The 19860-nt window shown below is 34.6% G+C and overlaps 1 protein-coding gene across 2 annotated transcripts; it reads right to left on the bottom strand.

Annotated features, from left to right (window-relative positions):
* Window positions 1–1126: 1126 nt before the first annotated feature.
* LOC134237943 (phosphatidylinositol 3,4,5-trisphosphate 3-phosphatase TPTE2-like) lies at window positions 1127–19366 on the bottom strand. Of its 2 annotated transcripts, none has more exons than XM_062720080.1 (15): window positions 19286–19366; window positions 17177–17495; window positions 16309–16515; window positions 15768–15860; window positions 15102–15268; window positions 14725–14789; window positions 14188–14248; window positions 13997–14078; window positions 13748–13898; window positions 5294–5374; window positions 4624–4729; window positions 3008–3105; window positions 2735–2830; window positions 2461–2534; window positions 1127–1636 (listed from the first exon to the last, which is right to left on the bottom strand). In XM_062720080.1, exons 2-15 carry the CDS (start codon window positions 17473–17475, stop codon window positions 1534–1536), a joined length of 1683 nt encoding a protein of 560 aa, XP_062576064.1. In that variant the 5' UTR covers window positions 17476–17495; window positions 19286–19366; the 3' UTR covers window positions 1127–1533. The 2 variants fall into 2 exon arrangements, with proteins under 2 accessions (XP_062576064.1, XP_062576065.1); XM_062720081.1 differs by lacking the exon at window positions 19286–19366 and adding an exon at window positions 18923–19047.
* Window positions 19367–19860: the final 494 nt, after the last annotated feature.

The raw sequence follows: 19860 nt of genomic DNA, 5'->3' as shown, positions 1-19860 counted from the left end.
ATAAAATATAATTCATAAGAATATGCAATCTAATTACAATCATATGTTATATCCGCTCGCATACTCGCTATACTACGTTAGTGCAGCGAGTGTGCGAGCGGATCTAACTTCAAATTTTAATTAGATTAAAGGATATGAAAACATTTGAACAAAAAAAGAAACATTTACCTGAATTCCAACAGCTTGTTGGAAGACCTGGTATCAAAATTAACATACTGTTATAAAATGTCAACGAGGAACCCCAACATCTTTCAATTTCAAAGGAATTTTGTGTATACTTGGGCTGATTTTTTTTATATCTAAAACGTTAATTTGCCCAGGACCAATCAATGGATAAAGAAAATTGGACTTTTAATTGAAGAAGCAGTCGATTATGATTGAAATCAAAAGCCTACGCTTAAATTTATCATTACGATTTGATGTGTTTGGTGTAAAAATAAACCTACATATTGACAGTTTGTTAGCTTTTGTAAATTCCTTGTTTGTTATTATGTCCTTGTTAGGAAATATAACCTATCATTGGACCGTAATTTATCTCAAAAATCATAGTTAGGCGTTTGTTTTTATACTAAATTTGTTCGTTGAATGTTCCGTCCACTTGCTCGGTACATAGGCCTTATGGTGAGAAAGAACGGTCAGTAGGGGGTGCTTACTCCTCCTAAGCGCGTCATCTACCTCTGGAAGGTACAAGGGTTTTATTGTTTTAAAATTTTTAAGATGATTACTGTTCAATATCTTCAAATTTTGTCATTACTGATTTTTAATTTTAATTTTGAGATTTAAGATTCTCTAAAATCCCTTTACATGGTGATTTTGCGGGATAAAATAATAGTTACATTACTATGGGGGAGATTTGAGTGCAAATGTACTGGAGATTTATCCCTTTACTTTATTTTACATATGATTCAGCAGCTACACCAAAAGATTATATATTATAGCATTTGCCGTTATATAAATGTGAAAAATCTATAAATATACGAAAAATAAAAATAGTTCTGTTCTCAAAAAGAGCAAAAGATGTATCTTTTTACCTTTCTTTTATTTTATTTTTAACAAAATATAATCAAAGGTCATAATATGCTTATAAAAACATTATACATTCGTTTTAGTGAGAACTGAACATATATAATATTATACTAAATTATCAATGTTTAGGTATATTCTAATTACAAATCTACAAACAATGCCCTGAATTTTATTTCACATATCAATTTTAAAAATCACATATCTATTTTACATTACTACTACAGTAACTAGTACATTTAACTCTCTCTCTCTCTCTCTCTCTCTCAACATTTTTAATTTTTATGCAAGTCATCCTGATAGTCAATAGGTCAATTGTAAAATGTAATTTCTGTATTTTAAAAATATGCATACTATAAAAGTGAAATATCTAGCTGCCAGTTTAACAAAGAGCATGGAGAAGTAAAATTCACAGGGAATCTTAAACACGATAAAAATCTGAGTGTACTTGTCATAAAATGAGATCAAGAAGAGGTAAGTAGACAGTGGCCTCCCTTGACATGGTAGACGTTATCTCCCTTTGAAGTTGACTGTGACGCTGAAGGATTCCCTGAAAGCTTTCTGTGCTCGTTTTTTATGTGGATTGTCTATCTCATCCCGGGGTATGTATAATCTGTAATTAATTGAAATAATTTTATATACCATAGAAATAAATGCACATGTAATCAGCAGCAATTTTACATATGCAGAAAGTGTAAAATGTAATATTTTTACATATGGGTAAGTGTAGTTCTTTAATAATTTTATACAAACACAGATATTGAAAGTAAGGCTTGAAATCTATTTCTTTGAAGACAGGGAAATGTATACTCCCATGCAAACTACAGAACCAAATTGGTTACTCAATTATGCTGCTAAAAATTACATCTGAAAGATTTGTCAAAAAATATTATATAGATATTGTAGATTTGAATGAAAATTCTTCAAAAATACTGATTTGGTCCCTTAAAGGGACATGGACAGTTTCAACTGAGATTTTTTAAAAACAATTTTAATGTTTGCAATTCCTTACTAAGGAAGTTCTAATGATCAGCAAAAATATGAACATCATTTGTTGATTTACATAGGAAATACAGAACTTAAAATCTTTCATAATGTAAACAATACTCGTTCCTTGTTTCTGTTTACATATACAACACAGGTATAAAATATCATATTCACAACAGAACAAAATTCAGCAAATCACTAGAAACTGTCTAATCGTATTTGTAATTAACTTCTTTATTGAAAAAATCCGCTTTGAACAAACATCTATTAGTATATTTGACCTATGTAAAAAAAAAACATGACACAAGCCTTGTTTACATAACAAAAGAGAAACTGTGTCTATGCCCCTGTAAAGTAAGAATACAATATTTCCATTCCATAGAACGCACGACCTTTATTAAGATGTTTCAATTAAAATCTCATACAAATATTTCTTATACTCAAACTTACCTATTTTTCTCAATAAAGGCAGTATGGAACCAGAAATAAAATGCGCAGTTATCGTAAACTTTTGGAATGTTTCTCTGTGAGGAAAATTATAAAAATCAGTTTTTTCAACATCTAACACCATTACAAACAAAAATACGGTATGAAAACGAAAATGATTCTTTTATGAAAACAGAAATGATGCATGTTAGGTATTAAAAATATATTTAAACTTTTCATCATATTACTTTGTTTCAGTAAAGAAATTATCATAGAAAAACTGAATTGATTGACTTACAGATGTAGATATAAAACGGCATTTGACGTCTTCCGAGAGAGGAGGGCAATGTAATAATGTAATGTCAATGTAATCCTCTTCTTTTGAGTATTCTAACTGTAAATATCATATAAGGCAATGTATTAATGTAATCTCTAAACTTCTTTTTCAGTAAAACGGCGATAACAGAATAAGGTTTCTCTATTAGCCCCTTACCTCAATCTCTACTTACTTACCTTGACGTGTTCTGGATTGCTGAATTTCTCCACCTTACCTCAATCTCTACTTACTTACCTTGACGTGCTCTGGATTGCTGAATTTCCACTCCCCACACTTTTTGTCCCCCAGCCAGATTTGGAGACCGAGGTCTGACCCGTTACCCTTACCCACGCCTGATAACAACAAACCAGAATAAAATAGATATAAATATTGTATATACCGAAAGAGCTGAAAAAAGTTTCTACATGTAAAAGAACATGGTTTCCTTCCATTTTTTTCTGCAACTAATCGTTTAATCTTCAGTAAATGCAACAGATAACCAATGCATATGACTACCATAATTTCCTTTAAACATGCATACAATGTACGTATTTAAAATTAAAAGTACGTTTTTTTATGTAAAATTTGATATGATACTTATGTGATAGGGTGATTTATTTCATATATTAATTATAATATTTCAGGATTAAATTAATTCATTTGATTTATCATATTTATTTCTTTTCAGCATTTCATTTATTGAATAAATCTACATGGAATTATTTATATCAATCTGTGTTCATTGAGTTATTTATAGATGTATGACATCACAGTGGTCATTTAAACCCCTGTCCCTTTTCTATTTATATCTTGTGTAGTGTCAGGGCCAACTTGGATTTCATTGGTTGGTTTGGTTTCCCTCTCTTTTGGTTTTAACTTAGTTAATTACTTTTGTTGGAGATCTTGGTCTGATCAGCAGACATTTTGGTGTTTGTGTATTTGTTTGTCTATATTGACTTAATTACGACCATGACCAAGACTGGACAGAATGTAAGTTGACTTTTACTAATTTCATTATCTCTATATAATTGTTTATCTGATTAATTCCCAAATATTAATACTCTAATATAAAGTATGAAGATTCAGTATTTGTGATTATTTTATGACTTTGTAAATAATGAAAGTAATGATTTCATATATCAGTGTATTGTATATTTTCGAGAGCAATACAGTAAAGTTGTGTTTTATTTATATGCAGATCAATGAGTAAGATTTCACTCATCATATTGTATATTTGGAGAATGGCTTTATATCGCATATAGGTATGATGTATATATATTTTGAATATTATCCATATAATTCTGGAAGAGTTCAATATAATTTGATCTTATTGTTTCATCTATAAATTCCAGTGTTTATATTTTGTACATATTATTGATTAAGAAAGATAACTCTTAATGTTTTATCTATGAGCACAATTTAAGGGAAATAACTCTCTTCATTTTGACCGTGCTATCTGGCAAGTGATCTACATGTATGTATTGTTATAAAATATTTAATATATTGTTTATAATTTTTCAGAGCTGTGATATTTCTGATAATACACTTATCCATATCGACAACATGGTGTTTGTCTTTATTCACATATAAAACGAACCCATTTCACTAAGAAAATCATGTCAGAGATCATAATTGTCTTAATTAAACCCAAAATTTATTTTTCCTACAGCTTTACAAGAACACACACAGACAAAAGAATATATTTATCATAAAACATTATTGTTAAACACCTCTGTTGCTAAAATTATAGAACTTTGATATAAAAAGGAAATTTTGATACATATAAGATAATCATACAGTTGATATAACAAAAGACATACTTTTTGTTAGAAATTCAAAATTATCCAACTCAATTCAATGTTTTATATTACCTTTGATGGAAGTAATGTGTATGGAAGAGATTCGGATTCTTCTAATGGGAGGTAACTCTCCACCAAGATCCCATTTTACTTTCTCATAATACTCGACGTAACGGCTCTAGATATAGAGGATTGAGAAGATAGTTACTTTAAATATTGATGTTGTGTTTTCAATAATAGAAAAAAACTCTTCTGAGATGAAAAGTAAACTCAGATTTTATAGGAAATATGGAGACAATGTTTTAATGTACTATGAAAAGATCTTTACAAAATAATGCTATACATGCATAAGATGTACTAAATCAAAATCATGCAAGTTTTTTTTTTAAATACAGTATACAAAATGAAAATTACATCACAACGCACTTTTCTTGAATGATATTAATATTCCCTTCATTCAACGGCTTTTATATCGCTTGATATATAATTCTGTATTGATTGTATTTAACTGCTATGCAATTGCAAATTATGATGAAAATGTTGTTTGATTTCTAAAAATCACATCATAAAATGGAAAAAATCTACGAGCTATTTACTTCATCTTATTATCGTTTATGGAAATGTCTTGGAACATTTCTAACAATTCAAGAGAGGAACTCATTCAATGTTGCGTTTCGTCATTACTCTTTCACAAAACTTTTTTTGATGACATCAGATAAAATCTTCTCTTTGGGTAGCTTACCTGGCTAGGTGTTTCTACCCCCTGGAACATTTTTCCTTCCCGTCTGTCTGTTCGTCGCTCTCCAAAGTAGTTCAAGCTCTCCTTTTCAAAAAGACAAAAAGACTGTCATGCATGCAAAAACTAAAACTGTTATTCTGTCAAGAACTGTGTATTGGCTCCAACAGAGGTTCTTTTATTTTTAACAACTTCAACTGTGATTATGATTAAAATTTTAATGGAAAAGGCTACTGAAAATTTATTTGACAGTAATCTGCACAATGAAATATGTGGAGTTAACAAACAGTATTCAAGCTCAAAAGTCCATTTACGATCAATTTTAATTCCAACATTTCTTCTGTAGTCGTTATAATGAACTTTTTTGCATACCCCTATCATTGGGTCGTATTTTGATATTTCATATCAATTTTGCATGTCTTTGTTTTATACTTAATTAAACTATGGATTTTGGTGTAGAAGGTCGCGGAGGACACTTATTCTTCCTTGCCACCTAATCCTACCTCTCCAATATCCAGTGATCTGCATTTTGTGCAGTATTCACAAATTTGTATAGTTTGTAGCATTTTAAAGATCGATCACTTTTCAAGATTTTCTTCGCCATTTTTTCATAAACCAGGTGCAAATTACTTGTGCCTAAAACTTTTCGAAACAGTGAAATCTATCTTAGTCAAGAACAACCCACAGTTCTTAAAATCTATAACTTAGTTCGTCAATTAGAACAGTTTCACATGTACAAGTCACGTACACTTTAATATAGTACCTGTTACGGCCATTTCGGTAACTAGACTTTTTAGGGTCATTTAAGTGTGATGTGACGTCATCGTTTTTGGGGCACAGTAATTTTTTGTGTAGAGCCCGTGTTATCATGGCAGAACGCGGCAGGGCTTGGTGCCGCAATTGTTACCAGTTTGCCAGTTTACTATGATATTTTCCAGTCTTTGTACTGATATTTATTTCACCGGAGGAAACTTCTAATTGGTGAGTTTTTCTATGTAAATCATTTAGCTGTATACACTGTATATTTGTCATCTCGGTAAAGTTAGCATTTTTATGAACCTGGCTATCAAGTTATTGTTGAAGGTACTTGTGCACTATGTTGGAGTAATAATTATAATGCAATTAGTAAGTTAGGTACAATATTGACATACATATTGTAATTTCGCTGGATATGTGCACATTTATTACGTACGGGAGATAAATCTTTTTATTGCCATGTTTTTCTATCATGATTTGTGTCGAGAAGAGTTATGCCTCTTTGTTTACATTTTGACGACAGTTTGTTTATTGAAGTATTTTCTAGAACATGTAATACATCATGATTATTTGCTAGGATGTGTTATTATGTGTAACTTGCTTGAAATATCTTGTATTTATAGTATTTTTTCTTTGTATTTTTTGTAGTAAATCGTCGTCATTTCCAAGTTATTTCCACGTCATACGTCATATTTTCCAAGTCATTTCTACGTCTACATCTATGTCAACGTCATTCACGTCATTTCCATGTCAACTTCAACTTCAAGTCATATTTCCATGTCATTGTCATCGTCATATCTCATCATCCTTATAAATAAAATCATTGGACGCATTTACAACGTTGTTTCTTTAATTTCCTGTCCGGAGTCAGTACAAAATATTTACAATTAGAAAATGAGATGAAGGAAGGAGAGGAGGGTGAGTCACAGGAGGGTCAGCCCAGAAGGAGTGAAAGAAAGAAAAAGATGACTGAAAAAGGTGCTGAATTTACTTTAGAGACTAAGCTCAACAACAGAGAGAAATGTTACAAGGTACTGTTAGCACTTAGTGATAATTTAAAAGGACTTTTGGAATCGTCAGATGATAAAGACACCATCAAAACTGCTTACAGTAAATGGTTAGACAATTACGAGGACTTTCTAGAACTCCAGGAAGAAGTTAAAGCATTAATCCCTCCGAGTGAGCAGACGGTAGATGAAGAAATATTCACCGGAAGAAATAAACAACTAACGGATGTGAAATCATCAGTCGAGAAATGGTTTTCAAGACATTCGAAAGGTGTTCCATCTGATAAACGATCCATTGTTTCGAAGTCAAGTAACTATTCAGTGGCCAAGCTTGAGGAAAAACAACATAAAGCAGAACTATTGGCAAAAGCAGCTGCACTTAAAGAAAAGAAACAGATAGAGGAGGCCAAACTACAGTTAAAAATGAAAGAAGAAGAACTTCACATACAAACAGCACTAAAGATCAGTGACGCTCGAACTAAAATTATTGAAGAACTTGAAAGGAGTGAATTGAGGGACCAACAGCTTACCGAAGCTTTGAGTGATATCCATGCAGAATTGCATCACCATGGCGCACCTTTGTTTTCACCTGTACAGAAACCAACTGCACAGCAGTTACCGCATTTGCATGTACCTGTGTCTACCACACAGTCTACCTTGAATCCACATGCGCCTTTGTTTACATCTGTGTCAAGGACTGTAAGTCAGCAGAACTGGAATACACCATTTGTGACTCCAGGTACTTCATCACATGTGCCTGTTAGTGTGACTACATGTATGCCACATAGTATTCCTTACATTCCTATGTCGACACAACATAGTACGCCTTATGTACCTGCGTTACCAACATTCGGTGACTTGTACAATTCAGGACATGCGCACAGTCATAATCATGAACATGAAGGCCTACTTATTGTGGCACAAGAACTAAATAAGCCAAAATCAGAAATACAGAAGTTTGAAGGGAATCCAATGGACTACCAGAGATTCATTAGACAGTTTAATACAAGGGTGTGTGCTAATACCAGCTCATATGAAGAACGTTTGAACTTTCTTCTGCAATTTACCAGTGGTGAGGCTAACAGAATAGTGACTGGATATTCACACTTAAATGCTGAAGGCGGATATAAGGCAGCGATGGATGAATTCAAAGATCGATATGGTGATCCAGACATTGTTGTGCAAGCTTATGTGAAAAAAGCATTGAATTGGTCGTCAATAAAACAAGACAATGTAAGGGGACTTGATGACTATGCAATATTCCTTACTGAGTGTCAGCATGCTGTCAATAACGTAGCCAGCGCTAGAGCCCTAGAGTATCCAGAGAACATGAAACTTATTATAAAGAAACTTCCGTTCTACTTACAAGAAAAGTGGCGAAATGTTGTGTACGAGCTCAAAGACAGAAGAGAAGTTGTGAAGTTTGAGAACTTAGTGAAGTTTGTTCGTAAGGAAGCTAAAAAGGCCAACGACCCTATTTATGGAAGAGAAGTGATGAATATATCAACATCTTCAACCCACGGACAGAATGTTAAACCAGCCACATTCTCAAAACAGAAAGGGAACTTTGCAACTAAGACCGTGGAATCCCATCTATCTACAAACAATTATGCATATGAACAACATAGACCAAAATCATCTGGATTTGTGAAACTATGTGCTTATTGTCAAGGCACATCACATTCATTGGAAGAGTGCCGGAACATTATGAAGCTACCCCTAAAGGACAGATATGAAGTGTTGAAGTCTAAGGGACTGTGTTTCTCGTGTTTGAGATCAGGACATCTTAAGGGAGCCTGTCAACACAAGTTATACTGCGTTCACTGTAAGAAGTGTCACCCATCTATACTTCACGTGAATCCTCGACAAGGCAAGGAAAACCCAGTAACTACCGATCAAAACAACAACAGTTCATCTGCAGCCGTTTCTTCAACAGCGCATATGGGGGCTGGCGACTCAGTGAGGCAAGCGCTTCCGGTCATACCAGTACGTCTGAAATCAAGAAACAGTGACAAATTTATTACAACTTATGCTTTCTTGGATTCTGGGAGTACAGCGACATTTTGTACAGAGGAAATCGCAAGATCACTACACCTTGAAGGCAAAAAGACTGTTCTTAACTTAACAACCATGGGACAGCAGAGGACAGAGAACTGTAGCATTCTATCTGGTCTTGAAGTGAGTGATTTAAATGGTGATCACACAATTGACTTACCTCCTATATACACTCAACCGGATCTGCCTATATCTAAGAAAGACATTGTTACGTCCGAGGACCTACATAGATGGCCGCATCTGCGTGATGTACATATTGACACCATAGATAGTGATGTTGGTTTGTTGATTGGTGTCAACGTACCGAAAGCAATGGAGCCATGGGATGTGATTACTAGTGTACACAAAGGTCCATTCGCTGTTAAGACTCTGTTAGGATGGGTAATCAATGGACCGCTAGATACAAGACCCGAGAATGGTACTTACAGTACATACGTCACAGTCAACCGCATCGACTCAAGATTAGAGGAGCAAGTGAGATACCAATTCAATCATGACTTTAGTGAAAGAGCTATCGATGATGTTCCAGAGCCGTCAAGGGAAGACAGGAGATTTCTCGACTTTGTGACAAATTCAGTTCGCTTTGAAAATGGACATTATGTCATTGGTCTACCATTCAAATCAGAAAATGTGATAATGCCAAACAACAGAAAACAAGCAGAACAGAGACTGAATTCCTTGGCTAGGAAACTTTGCAGTGACAGTGAATTCCATGACAATTATAATGCCTTCATGGACAAAATTATTAGCGAAGGCTATGCACGAAAGGTACCTATAGAAGACTTGAATCAAGATGATGGACGCGTTTGGTATTTACCGCATCATGGTATACTACATCCCAAGAAGAAAAAACTTCGAGTTGTGTTCGATTGTGCAGCGAGGTTCCAAGGGACTTCACTGAATGAACAATTATTACAGGGCCCTAACTTGACAAACACACTCATCGGGACTTTGATGCGATTTAGAGAGGAGGAAATCGCTGTGATGGGAGATATCGATAGCATGTTCTACCAAGTACGTGTTCCGCCACAAGATGCTACTTTTCTACGATTTCTCTGGTGGAAAGATGGAAATCCTTCCAGTAGTTTACTAGAGTACCAGATGATCGTGCATTTGTTTGGAGCCACATCTTCGCCTAGTTGCGCCAACTTTTGTTTACGAAAAACAGCTCAAGATTGGTCAGGACATTTTAGTGATGAGACAATTAAGACAGTTCTTCAGAATTTCTACGTTGATGATTGTCTGAAGTCAGTGAATTCTGTAAGAAATGCTGTGACATTGGTGAAAGAGTTACAGGGACTATTGGAAAGTGGGGGATTTCATATATCGAAGTGGATCAGCAACAGTCGTGAGGTCATGTATTCGATACCAAAATCCGATAGAGCTAAAGAGGTCAAGGACTTGGATCTTGACTATGATACACTACCAGTAGAGCGAGCCCTTGGCATCCAGTGGTGTGTGAATTCTGATATCTTTCAGTTTAAACTGGACTTCAACAGGAAACCACTTACGAGGCGGGGAATTCTGTCAATGGTGAGCGGTGTGTTTGACCCACTGGGATTCTTAGCTCCACTACTACTCAAGGCCAAGATCATTCTGCAGGAATTGTGCAAACTTCAGCTTGGATGGGACGACAAGATTCCAGATGACACTGCTATTCAATGGAATCATTGGTACCAAGATCTTGAGAAATTGAGGGACTTCAAAGTGAACAGATGTCTGAAACCTTATGGTTTTCATCCTCTCATGGTACAGTTACATCATTTTGCTGATGCGAGTGAAACTGGATATGGTACAGTGTCATACTTGTGCATGGAGAACGCTTCTGGTGAACGTCATTGTTCCTTTATTATGGGAAAATCTCGCGTTGCTCCACTTAAGACAACATCTATTCCACGATTGGAGTTGACAGCAGCCACGGTAGCCGTCAGAACCAATAGGATGTTACTTAGAGAATTGAACATTCCTGTCCATCGTATTACATACTGGACCGACAGCATGGCCGTTCTACGTTATATTCAGAATAGTACGGCGAGATTTCATACTTTTGTGGTAAACAGATTAGCAGTTATCCACGAAGGGTCACAACCAACTGACTGGAGATACATTAACACAAGGTTGAATCCAGCTGGATCACACTACGGGGGAGCCTGGGAGAGGTTAATTAGATCTATTCGTAAAGCCATGAATAGTGTACTAAAGGAGCAGACACTTGATGATGAAGGACTTCATACTCTAATGTGTGAAATTGAATATACAATCAACGACCGACCAATAACAAAGAACACAGATCAACACAGTGACTTGGAGCCACTTACTCCAAACCATTTGCTTTTGATGAAGAGGAAACCTAACCTTCCTCCAGGAGTCTTCGATAAGACAGATTTGTACCACAGACGCCGTTGGAGACAGATACAATATATGGCCAACTTGTTCTGGCATCGTTGGGTTTGCGAGTACTTACCACTTCTCCAGGAACGACAAAAATGGCACGATATCAAGAGAAACTTTCAAATCGGTGATATTGTGTTAGTTGTGGATTCGAACGCCCCAAGGAACTCTTGGCCAATGGGAGTAGTACATGAGACAATTCCTGACAGAAACGGACTCATACGTCAGGTCAAGGTGAAAACTGCGACAAACATTTTAACGCGACCTGTCGATAAGCTGTGTATGATACCAGAAATGGACTAAGAGACTGTTTGAGATGTATTTACAAAGAGACTTTGAATATATGAATATTCGTCTTTCATGTATTAAATTTGCTAGGTATCATGTTTCATGTGCATATATCATTTTTTGATGAGAATTTAGTGCAGTGTAACCTGTTTAACTTGCATTGTATTTTTATACAATTTTTGGGTTAATGGATATAATATATGTATCTATTTTTGTAATTGTGTCACATTTGTTCCACAATTAGGGGGCTGGATTGTTACGGCCATTTCGGTAACTAGACTTTTTAGGGTCATTTAAGTGTGATGTGACGTCATCGTTTTTGGGGCACAGTAATTTTTTGTGTAGAGCCCGTGTTATCATGGCAGAACGCGGCAGGGCTTGGTGCCGCAATTGTTACCAGTTTGCCAGTTTACTATGATATTTTCCAGTCTTTGTACTGATATTTATTTCACCGGAGGAAACTTCTAATTGGTGAGTTTTTCTATGTAAATCATTTAGCTGTATACACTGTATATTTGTCATCTCGGTAAAGTTAGCATTTTTATGAACCTGGCTATCAAGTTATTGTTGAAGGTACTTGTGCACTATGTTGGAGTAATAATTATAATGCAATTAGTAAGTTAGGTACAATATTGACATACATATTGTAATTTCGCTGGATATGTGCACATTTATTACGTACGGGAGATAAATCTTTTTATTGCCATGTTTTTCTATCATGATTTGTGTCGAGAAGAGTTATGCCTCTTTGTTTACATTTTGACGACAGTTTGTTTATTGAAGTATTTTCTAGAACATGTAATACATCATGATTATTTGCTAGGATGTGTTATTATGTGTAACTTGCTTGAAATATCTTGTATTTATAGTATTTTTTCTTTGTATTTTTTGTAGTAAATCGTCGTCATTTCCAAGTTATTTCCACGTCATACGTCATATTTTCCAAGTCATTTCTACGTCTACATCTATGTCAACGTCATTCACGTCATTTCCATGTCAACTTCAACTTCAAGTCATATTTCCATGTCATTGTCATCGTCATATCTCATCATCCTTATAAATAAAATCATTGGACGCATTTACAACGTTGTTTCTTTAATTTCCTGTCCGGAGTCAGTACAGTACCCGTTATCTATTTGTATACACCTGAGCTTGGTCTGACAGTTCCGTGTGGATTAATCTAGTACATTTTTGCTTCTTACTTTCTCTCAGAAGACCTAGTAAAATAGTTTTAAAATCATAATTTCGTAAGTTCAATTGTCGATGCAATGCACATGACCTTGACCAGCAAATACAATCTGTCATTAAATCAAAATTAATGCTTACTGACTTTTTCATACTAATTCTTAGGTCATAATGTTGGAACAACAAAAATTGTGAACGGATTTTTTCATTATTTTCCAATTATACAAGGTGCACAAAGCAGAAGTGACCAGTCAAATTGGGATGTTCACACTTCCATGGCACCTGATTCCGCATCTGATGTCCTGGAGGTCCATGTTTGCTCTGCTCCTGTTTTGTATTGTTTTGTGGACTTCTGAGCTTGAATACTGTACGTTTTTTCCCATATATTTCATATCATGTGTTTCAATGAGCAAGGAGGGTTGATTGATTGTATTGAAAAGAAGAAAACATTTGCTGTGACCTTCAACTCGACATTTAGATATATCGACGACGTATTGTCAATTAACAATTGTAATTTCCATTCTTATGTCAATACGATATATCCTGGTGAGCTTGAGATAAAAGATACCACAGAGTCTGACACATCTGTTTCATATTTGGATATTTCATAAGTGTATACCTGAGCTTGTTCAAATAGTTCAGTAAGGATGAGCTATGTACAAATCATGGCCTATGTCATGGTTGTTGTCTAAGTATATACCTGAGCTTTTTCAAATAGTTCGGTGTGGATGAGCCAGGTACAACTCATGGTCTATGTTACTAGTATCTAAGTGTATACCTGAGCTTGTTCAAATAATTCAGTATGGATCAGCCAGGTACATATCATGGTTCCCGTTCGCCCTTTTCCACCTTTACAATGGACAGCTATAATGTTCCTCTCGTCTGCTTTTAACCAGTCCTTAACATCTTCACAGAAGTTGATCATATCCCTACAACGTTTTAAAAATCAAATGATTTAGAAATATTCCCTGAAAATTTCTCTTTCTCTTTCTATTAACTACAAAAAGAACCTCCTTTTGCCACCTACTTGAGTCTCGGAACATTATGGTCGTCTACTCTAACTTTTTCGACTCTGTTGTGGAAAACATCTCTATTGTATGTCAGTTCACCTAGAAATATTGTATGATAAATATAGTGCCCAGGATAGAAGGAGGAAGAGAGACAAAGAGAATTTCAAAGAGAACATCAACATGTGAATTTTAAATAATCATTACTTACTGCACAAGTCATAGACTTTATAGTGGTTGGAGTGCTTCTTATCCAAAAATTTCCCAACCTTCTGTAAAAAAAACAGATGTAGGCATTTTTATATGTGGTAAACTCACAACAACATAAACTGATAGAAGTCCATTATGAGGAGGGCCATTCTTTAATTATGCGAGAAAGTGCACGTAATAATAAAGGTCATATTTTAAAATGTTGAGGATAGTATTTGTAGAATGTATACATAGTTATTATTATAAAGTTAGTACTCCTTGAGAATTGAAATACGTACCGTAGATTCGTTTATACACGAGATATTTAATATTACAGATTACATGTAATTTGAAGACGTCAAATTTTGAAAGCTTTGATTTTGCGTTGATTTTTTGTTTTATTTATTTCTTGTGTTTACGAGATTTGTTATCGTAAAATAAAGCAAATGCTTTTAATTTGGCAGCCTTTCTTGTCTGCAAAATAAGCAATAATAAACTCTTCGTGTGAATTCAGGACACTACAATATAATTACTTTATATAGAGTTACGGGGGTCTTACTCTGATAGGGTTCCTGTACAGAGACCGTACGCCTGAGGAGGGGAAGGACATGGCAATCACTCGCTCTGAAAAAAGACATTCATAATCAAAATAATTTTTTTAACGTACACGGGGGCATGGCGTTAAACTTTTAATACAAAGAAAAATCCAGAACTGAATAAATCCTCGGAGCTGGTGGTGGGGGTGTTATAATAATTGAAAAAGTTATGAACTCAAAAACTCAAATGCTACAGTAAACAGTGTAAGATACGAGGTTGTTGTTTTGTATTGCTGTATCATATCTAACTATGTCATATATCTAACTCAAATCCCACTTTTATATTGTTTTCTATGAGAATCACATTTGTATATAATTGGGGGGGGGGGGGGTAACTTACCTGTAACATAACAGAGGTCCAGATCAAAGCCTTCTTTCCTATACCTTCTCTTGTTCTGGGACACGACCCTCCTTGTGGCTTTCTTAAACATGCGGTACTCCGAGTACATAATGTACACACCTCTCAATCCCCGGATAATCCGCACCGTTCGTCCAATGATACTTAATCTAAATCATCACCATAATCATCAACATCATCAAGCATATGAAAAGAAAATAATAAATGAGATGTAGAAAATATTTCTTTTAAGAGAATCTTTATTTTACCATTAATTAAAATGAATTATTCTTTCAAGGGTTATCCCTCTTTTTCAAAATTTTACACTTTCAACAATTTAACTAACACCTATCAAATCATCTTTAAAAAGTACAATCTTTTTTCTTTATTAATGTCAATGGCTTGAAACAATGTAATAAATTTATCCCAATTTTCCCACTTGCTCACATTTGAAAAAGGAAAATTAATCCATAAATGTGTTTTTTTTTTCACAAAAGAAAGTAAAGGAAAAGGGATACATTGTAATCTGTCTCGAGAATTTAATGCAGTCACAGATCAAACTATCTGTCAATATAAACACAGGCGGGTTTTTTCATTATAAATTGAGTACATACTAGTGTTATAAACCTGTGACAATGCTTGTTTTAATGAATTCAACACTATACAAACCGTGCGTAGCCACTTAGAGTGAAGTCTATAATAAAGGTTCCAAACACAACAATCATATCTAATATATCAGCCCAATGACGGAAAAAGTCATCCCTGAAATAAAAAAGTACATGTAACCGGTTTATCTAAATTAGAAAATACTCAGAATCTTAAAATAGAGCCAGTTATACTATTGAAATTTATAAAATCAGGAAATGAGATACTAAATCTACATGATCTATGCATAAAGAAGTAAATATAAAAAAAAGTTAAGTCATATCATTTTTTCACATTCAATGAATATGCCCCATAAAGTGAAAAAATAAAAAAAAAAATTATATCAGAGAAGGTAATTTTTGAAATTATAATTTATTAATAGTTAAATATTTGATTCATCTGCCACCAAAATAAATCAAAAAATACACTAGTTTACTACTTCATGCATTCAATTTTTTACCAAGCGTCCTTATTCTTAAAATTTTCAGAAACAAAACGTAGGATGCTAAGAGGAAATTTAATCAACAGTTCCATTTCTTTTCAGATAAATTTAAGGCTGTCTAACCCTTTATAAAAGATCCTGAACATGACTTCTATGGTGAAGTAGATGATGATGATCCTGCTACAGATTTCTAACTCCTCGTGATGGTGAGCCGCCTCCCCCGCCGCTAAGTCCGTGATCACTATAGAGACGTCCAACAGAATCAGCAGAATCGTCAACAGGTGGAAGGCTATGTGCTCCATAACTCTACCCACCATATAACGAGCTTTCCTGTAGAAAGACATAACTATATCTAACAATGGTATACTTATATTTATATATATACAAATGGAATTATCCCCCTTTTTCAAATACCAAGAATATGTGTTGTATTCACCAATTGATACTATCTGCAGGCCCGTGGGAAGCAATTTAGTTTCGGGGATACTTCCAAGCAAACTTCCTTGACAAACAAGGAAAAAAGGCTCATCAGAAGTTATAACTGTAGGGTCATAAGGACAAAGTACAAAGCAGCTTAATTTTTTATAATGTACTATATACATCATGTATATCAGCATAATGCTTGCTACGTTGATAACACTTAATAAAGTAGAGTTAGTGGATGATGTATTATCCATAACTAATGTGTTTTAATCATTGGTGGACGATATATCAATTGCTGCCATTTTTATTTATCTTGATTTTTTTTTATGTATGATGGGCGTAAAAGTATGAAAATCCTAGGCATTGAATGAAATTAAGATTGTAACCCTATAGGGAATTTAAGACGTAACTTGTGTTAAATACCTCATGGATTCTATTAGGGATGCTTTATTAATAATGGCCATTTTGCTTATGACTGATAATCTGAAAATATGTACAAACAAAAATGCTTGTATATTTTTGGGCTCTAAACACCAATTGATATATCAGATCAAAAACGTGTGATTACCCAGCCCTTGTGTTTGGGAAGTTAGAGGCGGGGTCCTGGTGCTCCTCCAAAATAAATTTATCTCGCAGCGGCTCATCGTCACTTTCCTCGTCATCATCTTCCTCGTAGTCGCTCCTCTCGTCGTTATCGACCAGATCATCTCTCACGTCCTTCCCCATCAGGATGAAGACGTCTGGTTCTATTTTCTGAGTCCCGTTTCCCGCCACTCCTCCCGTCGCCTGCTGTCCGGCGTCGTCCTGGGATTCGTCTGCTGCGTTGATCTCGTTGTCCGCCAATGTTATCCTCACTTCTTCGTCCATAATTAATCAGGCTTACAGACCTGAATTGTAAGATTATTGATTGTGCCAATTATTATAGGCGTAGTGAAAATCGCTTAATGTGATGTATTGAATTTCCATCCACCCTCTTGATATCATTGATATGGCTGTTCAATAAAATTTTTAGATTATTGGACATTGCTGACCACAATAAAGTGTACTTATGTTGATCTTGTCAAGGCAAATTTTATCAAAATAAACTGTCCTAATTAATTTGGCCTCTGTCATCCTATACTGATTAAAATTTGGTCCGACTCAAAACTTCTTTAAACCTCTAGGAAATCACTTTAATACTCATTCCATTTTATTTTCTTTCCTCAACAACTATATTTTATTATGATATTTTCAATTTTAATCAATTTTTAACATTTAAGGCTTAGCATTATTACTGCAAGTATGCGATTATTTTTTCTCGGAGTTGATTTTTTTTAAGAGGGATCATATAAATGATTACTAAAAGATGATTCGATCTGTATGCGTAGTTTAATCTTGAATTGTAGTTGCTACAGTAACTCTGTACTTTATTGATCTTATTAATAATATTTGACTTTCCTTGTCTTTGAAAACAGTGTAACTTCAATCCTCTTACTATATAGGAAGATGTTGATATACATGTACCAGAGGCGGATCCAGGAATTGAAGTTAAGAGGGGGGGAAGCTCATGGATTCTAGAGGTTTGGTAGGGTAAAATGAGGTCTACCGAGTAGACATTTTAAACATTTTCTCGACAAAACTGTTTTATGCTAACTTTGACAATTTTAGGGGGCGCCGCCCTTAAATCCGCCGCTGTGTACATATACCCGGTAATATATATGTAATATCATATGTAATTACAATGTATAGATACAAACGTGTCTTATAACAAGAAAATCGATTTCCATACATATACATACTCTAGATAAGTGTAAAGTGTCACTTAAACCTATATACATAATCTTTCAGTTGCTTTTAAAAGAAATTTGTTGAGAAATTTTCCCTTGCTTGTAAATTGTTTTAGGTAAATTTTTCATAACTTTTGTAATATTAAATACAAAGCCACCCATATACATGTACGTGGTAAGGAATAAGAAACGCGCCTAGGTCAACAATTTTCGATGACCAAGCGTCTTGTCGGCTTGAATTAGCGGGTCATAGTGCCCATTGTCCTTTCTTTATCGGGTTATAACAGAATCTATAAATTCAGTTATGTCATTAATCAAATACACGGTATGAAGATTTCAGTCACAATCAGTGTACATAATCATAAACGTGAAAGAAAAGAGGAAAGGCACAATTGAGTCGTATTTTTGTGTTCAGGTAAAAATAGGTAAATTTTAATTATAAAACTCGTCATTACATCAGTATCACCGATTATAATTTAGTAATAATGTAGTTTTTTAATATGTGCTATCGGTATGATCAGATTGAAACATAATTATAGATTACATACTTACATGTACAATAAAGCTAGACATCTTCAGTTCTACAGAAAGCATAGTGTGGAATACCGATTAATTCCAACTTTTCAAGAATAAATGTTACCATGGTACCCAAAGTAAAGATTTTTTTTCACACCGGCAGAGGGGTATATAGAGAGACAGAAAGAGAGAGAGGGGGGGCATGGAGAGAGAGAAGAGCAAGTAACCTAATTATTAAAACACTTACCGAGCTCACTCAGTGTTAACGTTCATTGATTCTTACTCGCCTCTACGATAAATCGCCACTACAGACTCGGCACACTTGTGTTTCATAAATGCTACATGTAATTATTAGCACACGCGCAGAATACTTAAATGTTGATTAATTAGCGCACCTGTACTCATGTCAAAGAGCATCGCCAAGTCGTCATTATTCACTCAAATATATTTGCTCTGGCGCTGCCTCGGTGCTTGGATATCCAACACTGTCTAAAGTTTTGACCATTGGTCAATGACCGGAACTGGGGCTCCCCACAGGGTTCACACACAAGTAAATCGAGTTGATATGGACAGTTCAAAGGTCATAATGATACGAAAAAAATATTGAAATTCAGAGTGAGAGAGAGAGAGATTATTCTTAAGTAACAAACAGGGAAGATAAAAGAAATGTCACGAAGATTTTCAGGTACATGTATATATACAAATGTATAAAAAGAAAGTTTGTTAAACCAGGGTTTTATTTCATATATTATATGCTAATGTGTTTAAGAAACAACTTGTAGAATGTGGTTTCAGCATTGAAAGACAAATAATAATTATTTCATACATTTTTCCCCGTTTGCATCTGAGAAAATGTAAAATGAAAATTAGAAAATTTAAAAGAGAGAGAGAGAGAGAGAGATCGAGATCCATGTATATTACATAACACAAACACATTGCAAAATGTGGTTTCAGCATTGAAAGACAAATA

The sequence above is a fragment of the Saccostrea cucullata genome, unplaced genomic scaffold (genome assembly GCF_032062105.1).
Source record: "Saccostrea cucullata isolate Sc308-1 unplaced genomic scaffold, CSIRO_AGI_Scuc_v1 ctg3253, whole genome shotgun sequence".
Lineage (NCBI taxonomy): Eukaryota > Metazoa > Mollusca > Bivalvia > Ostreida > Ostreidae > Saccostrea > Saccostrea cuccullata.
This window is presented reverse-complemented; position numbering and strand designations above follow the sequence as displayed.

Bases quoted from the DNA above. Each gene is read 5' to 3' on its own strand.
- LOC134237943 (XM_062720080.1), bottom strand. From the start codon at position 17,475: ATGGACGAAGAAGTGAGGATAACATTGGCGGACAACGAGATCAACGCA. The intron at 2,831-3,007 runs GTAAGTAAGTAG...TGATATTTACAG, and splicing joins GCAATCCAGAGCACGTCAAG to TTAGAATACTCAAAAGAAGA. The intron at 1,637-2,460 runs GTAAGTTTGAGT...AATTAATTACAG, and splicing joins GCCTTTATTGAGAAAAATAG to ATTATACATACCCCGGGATG.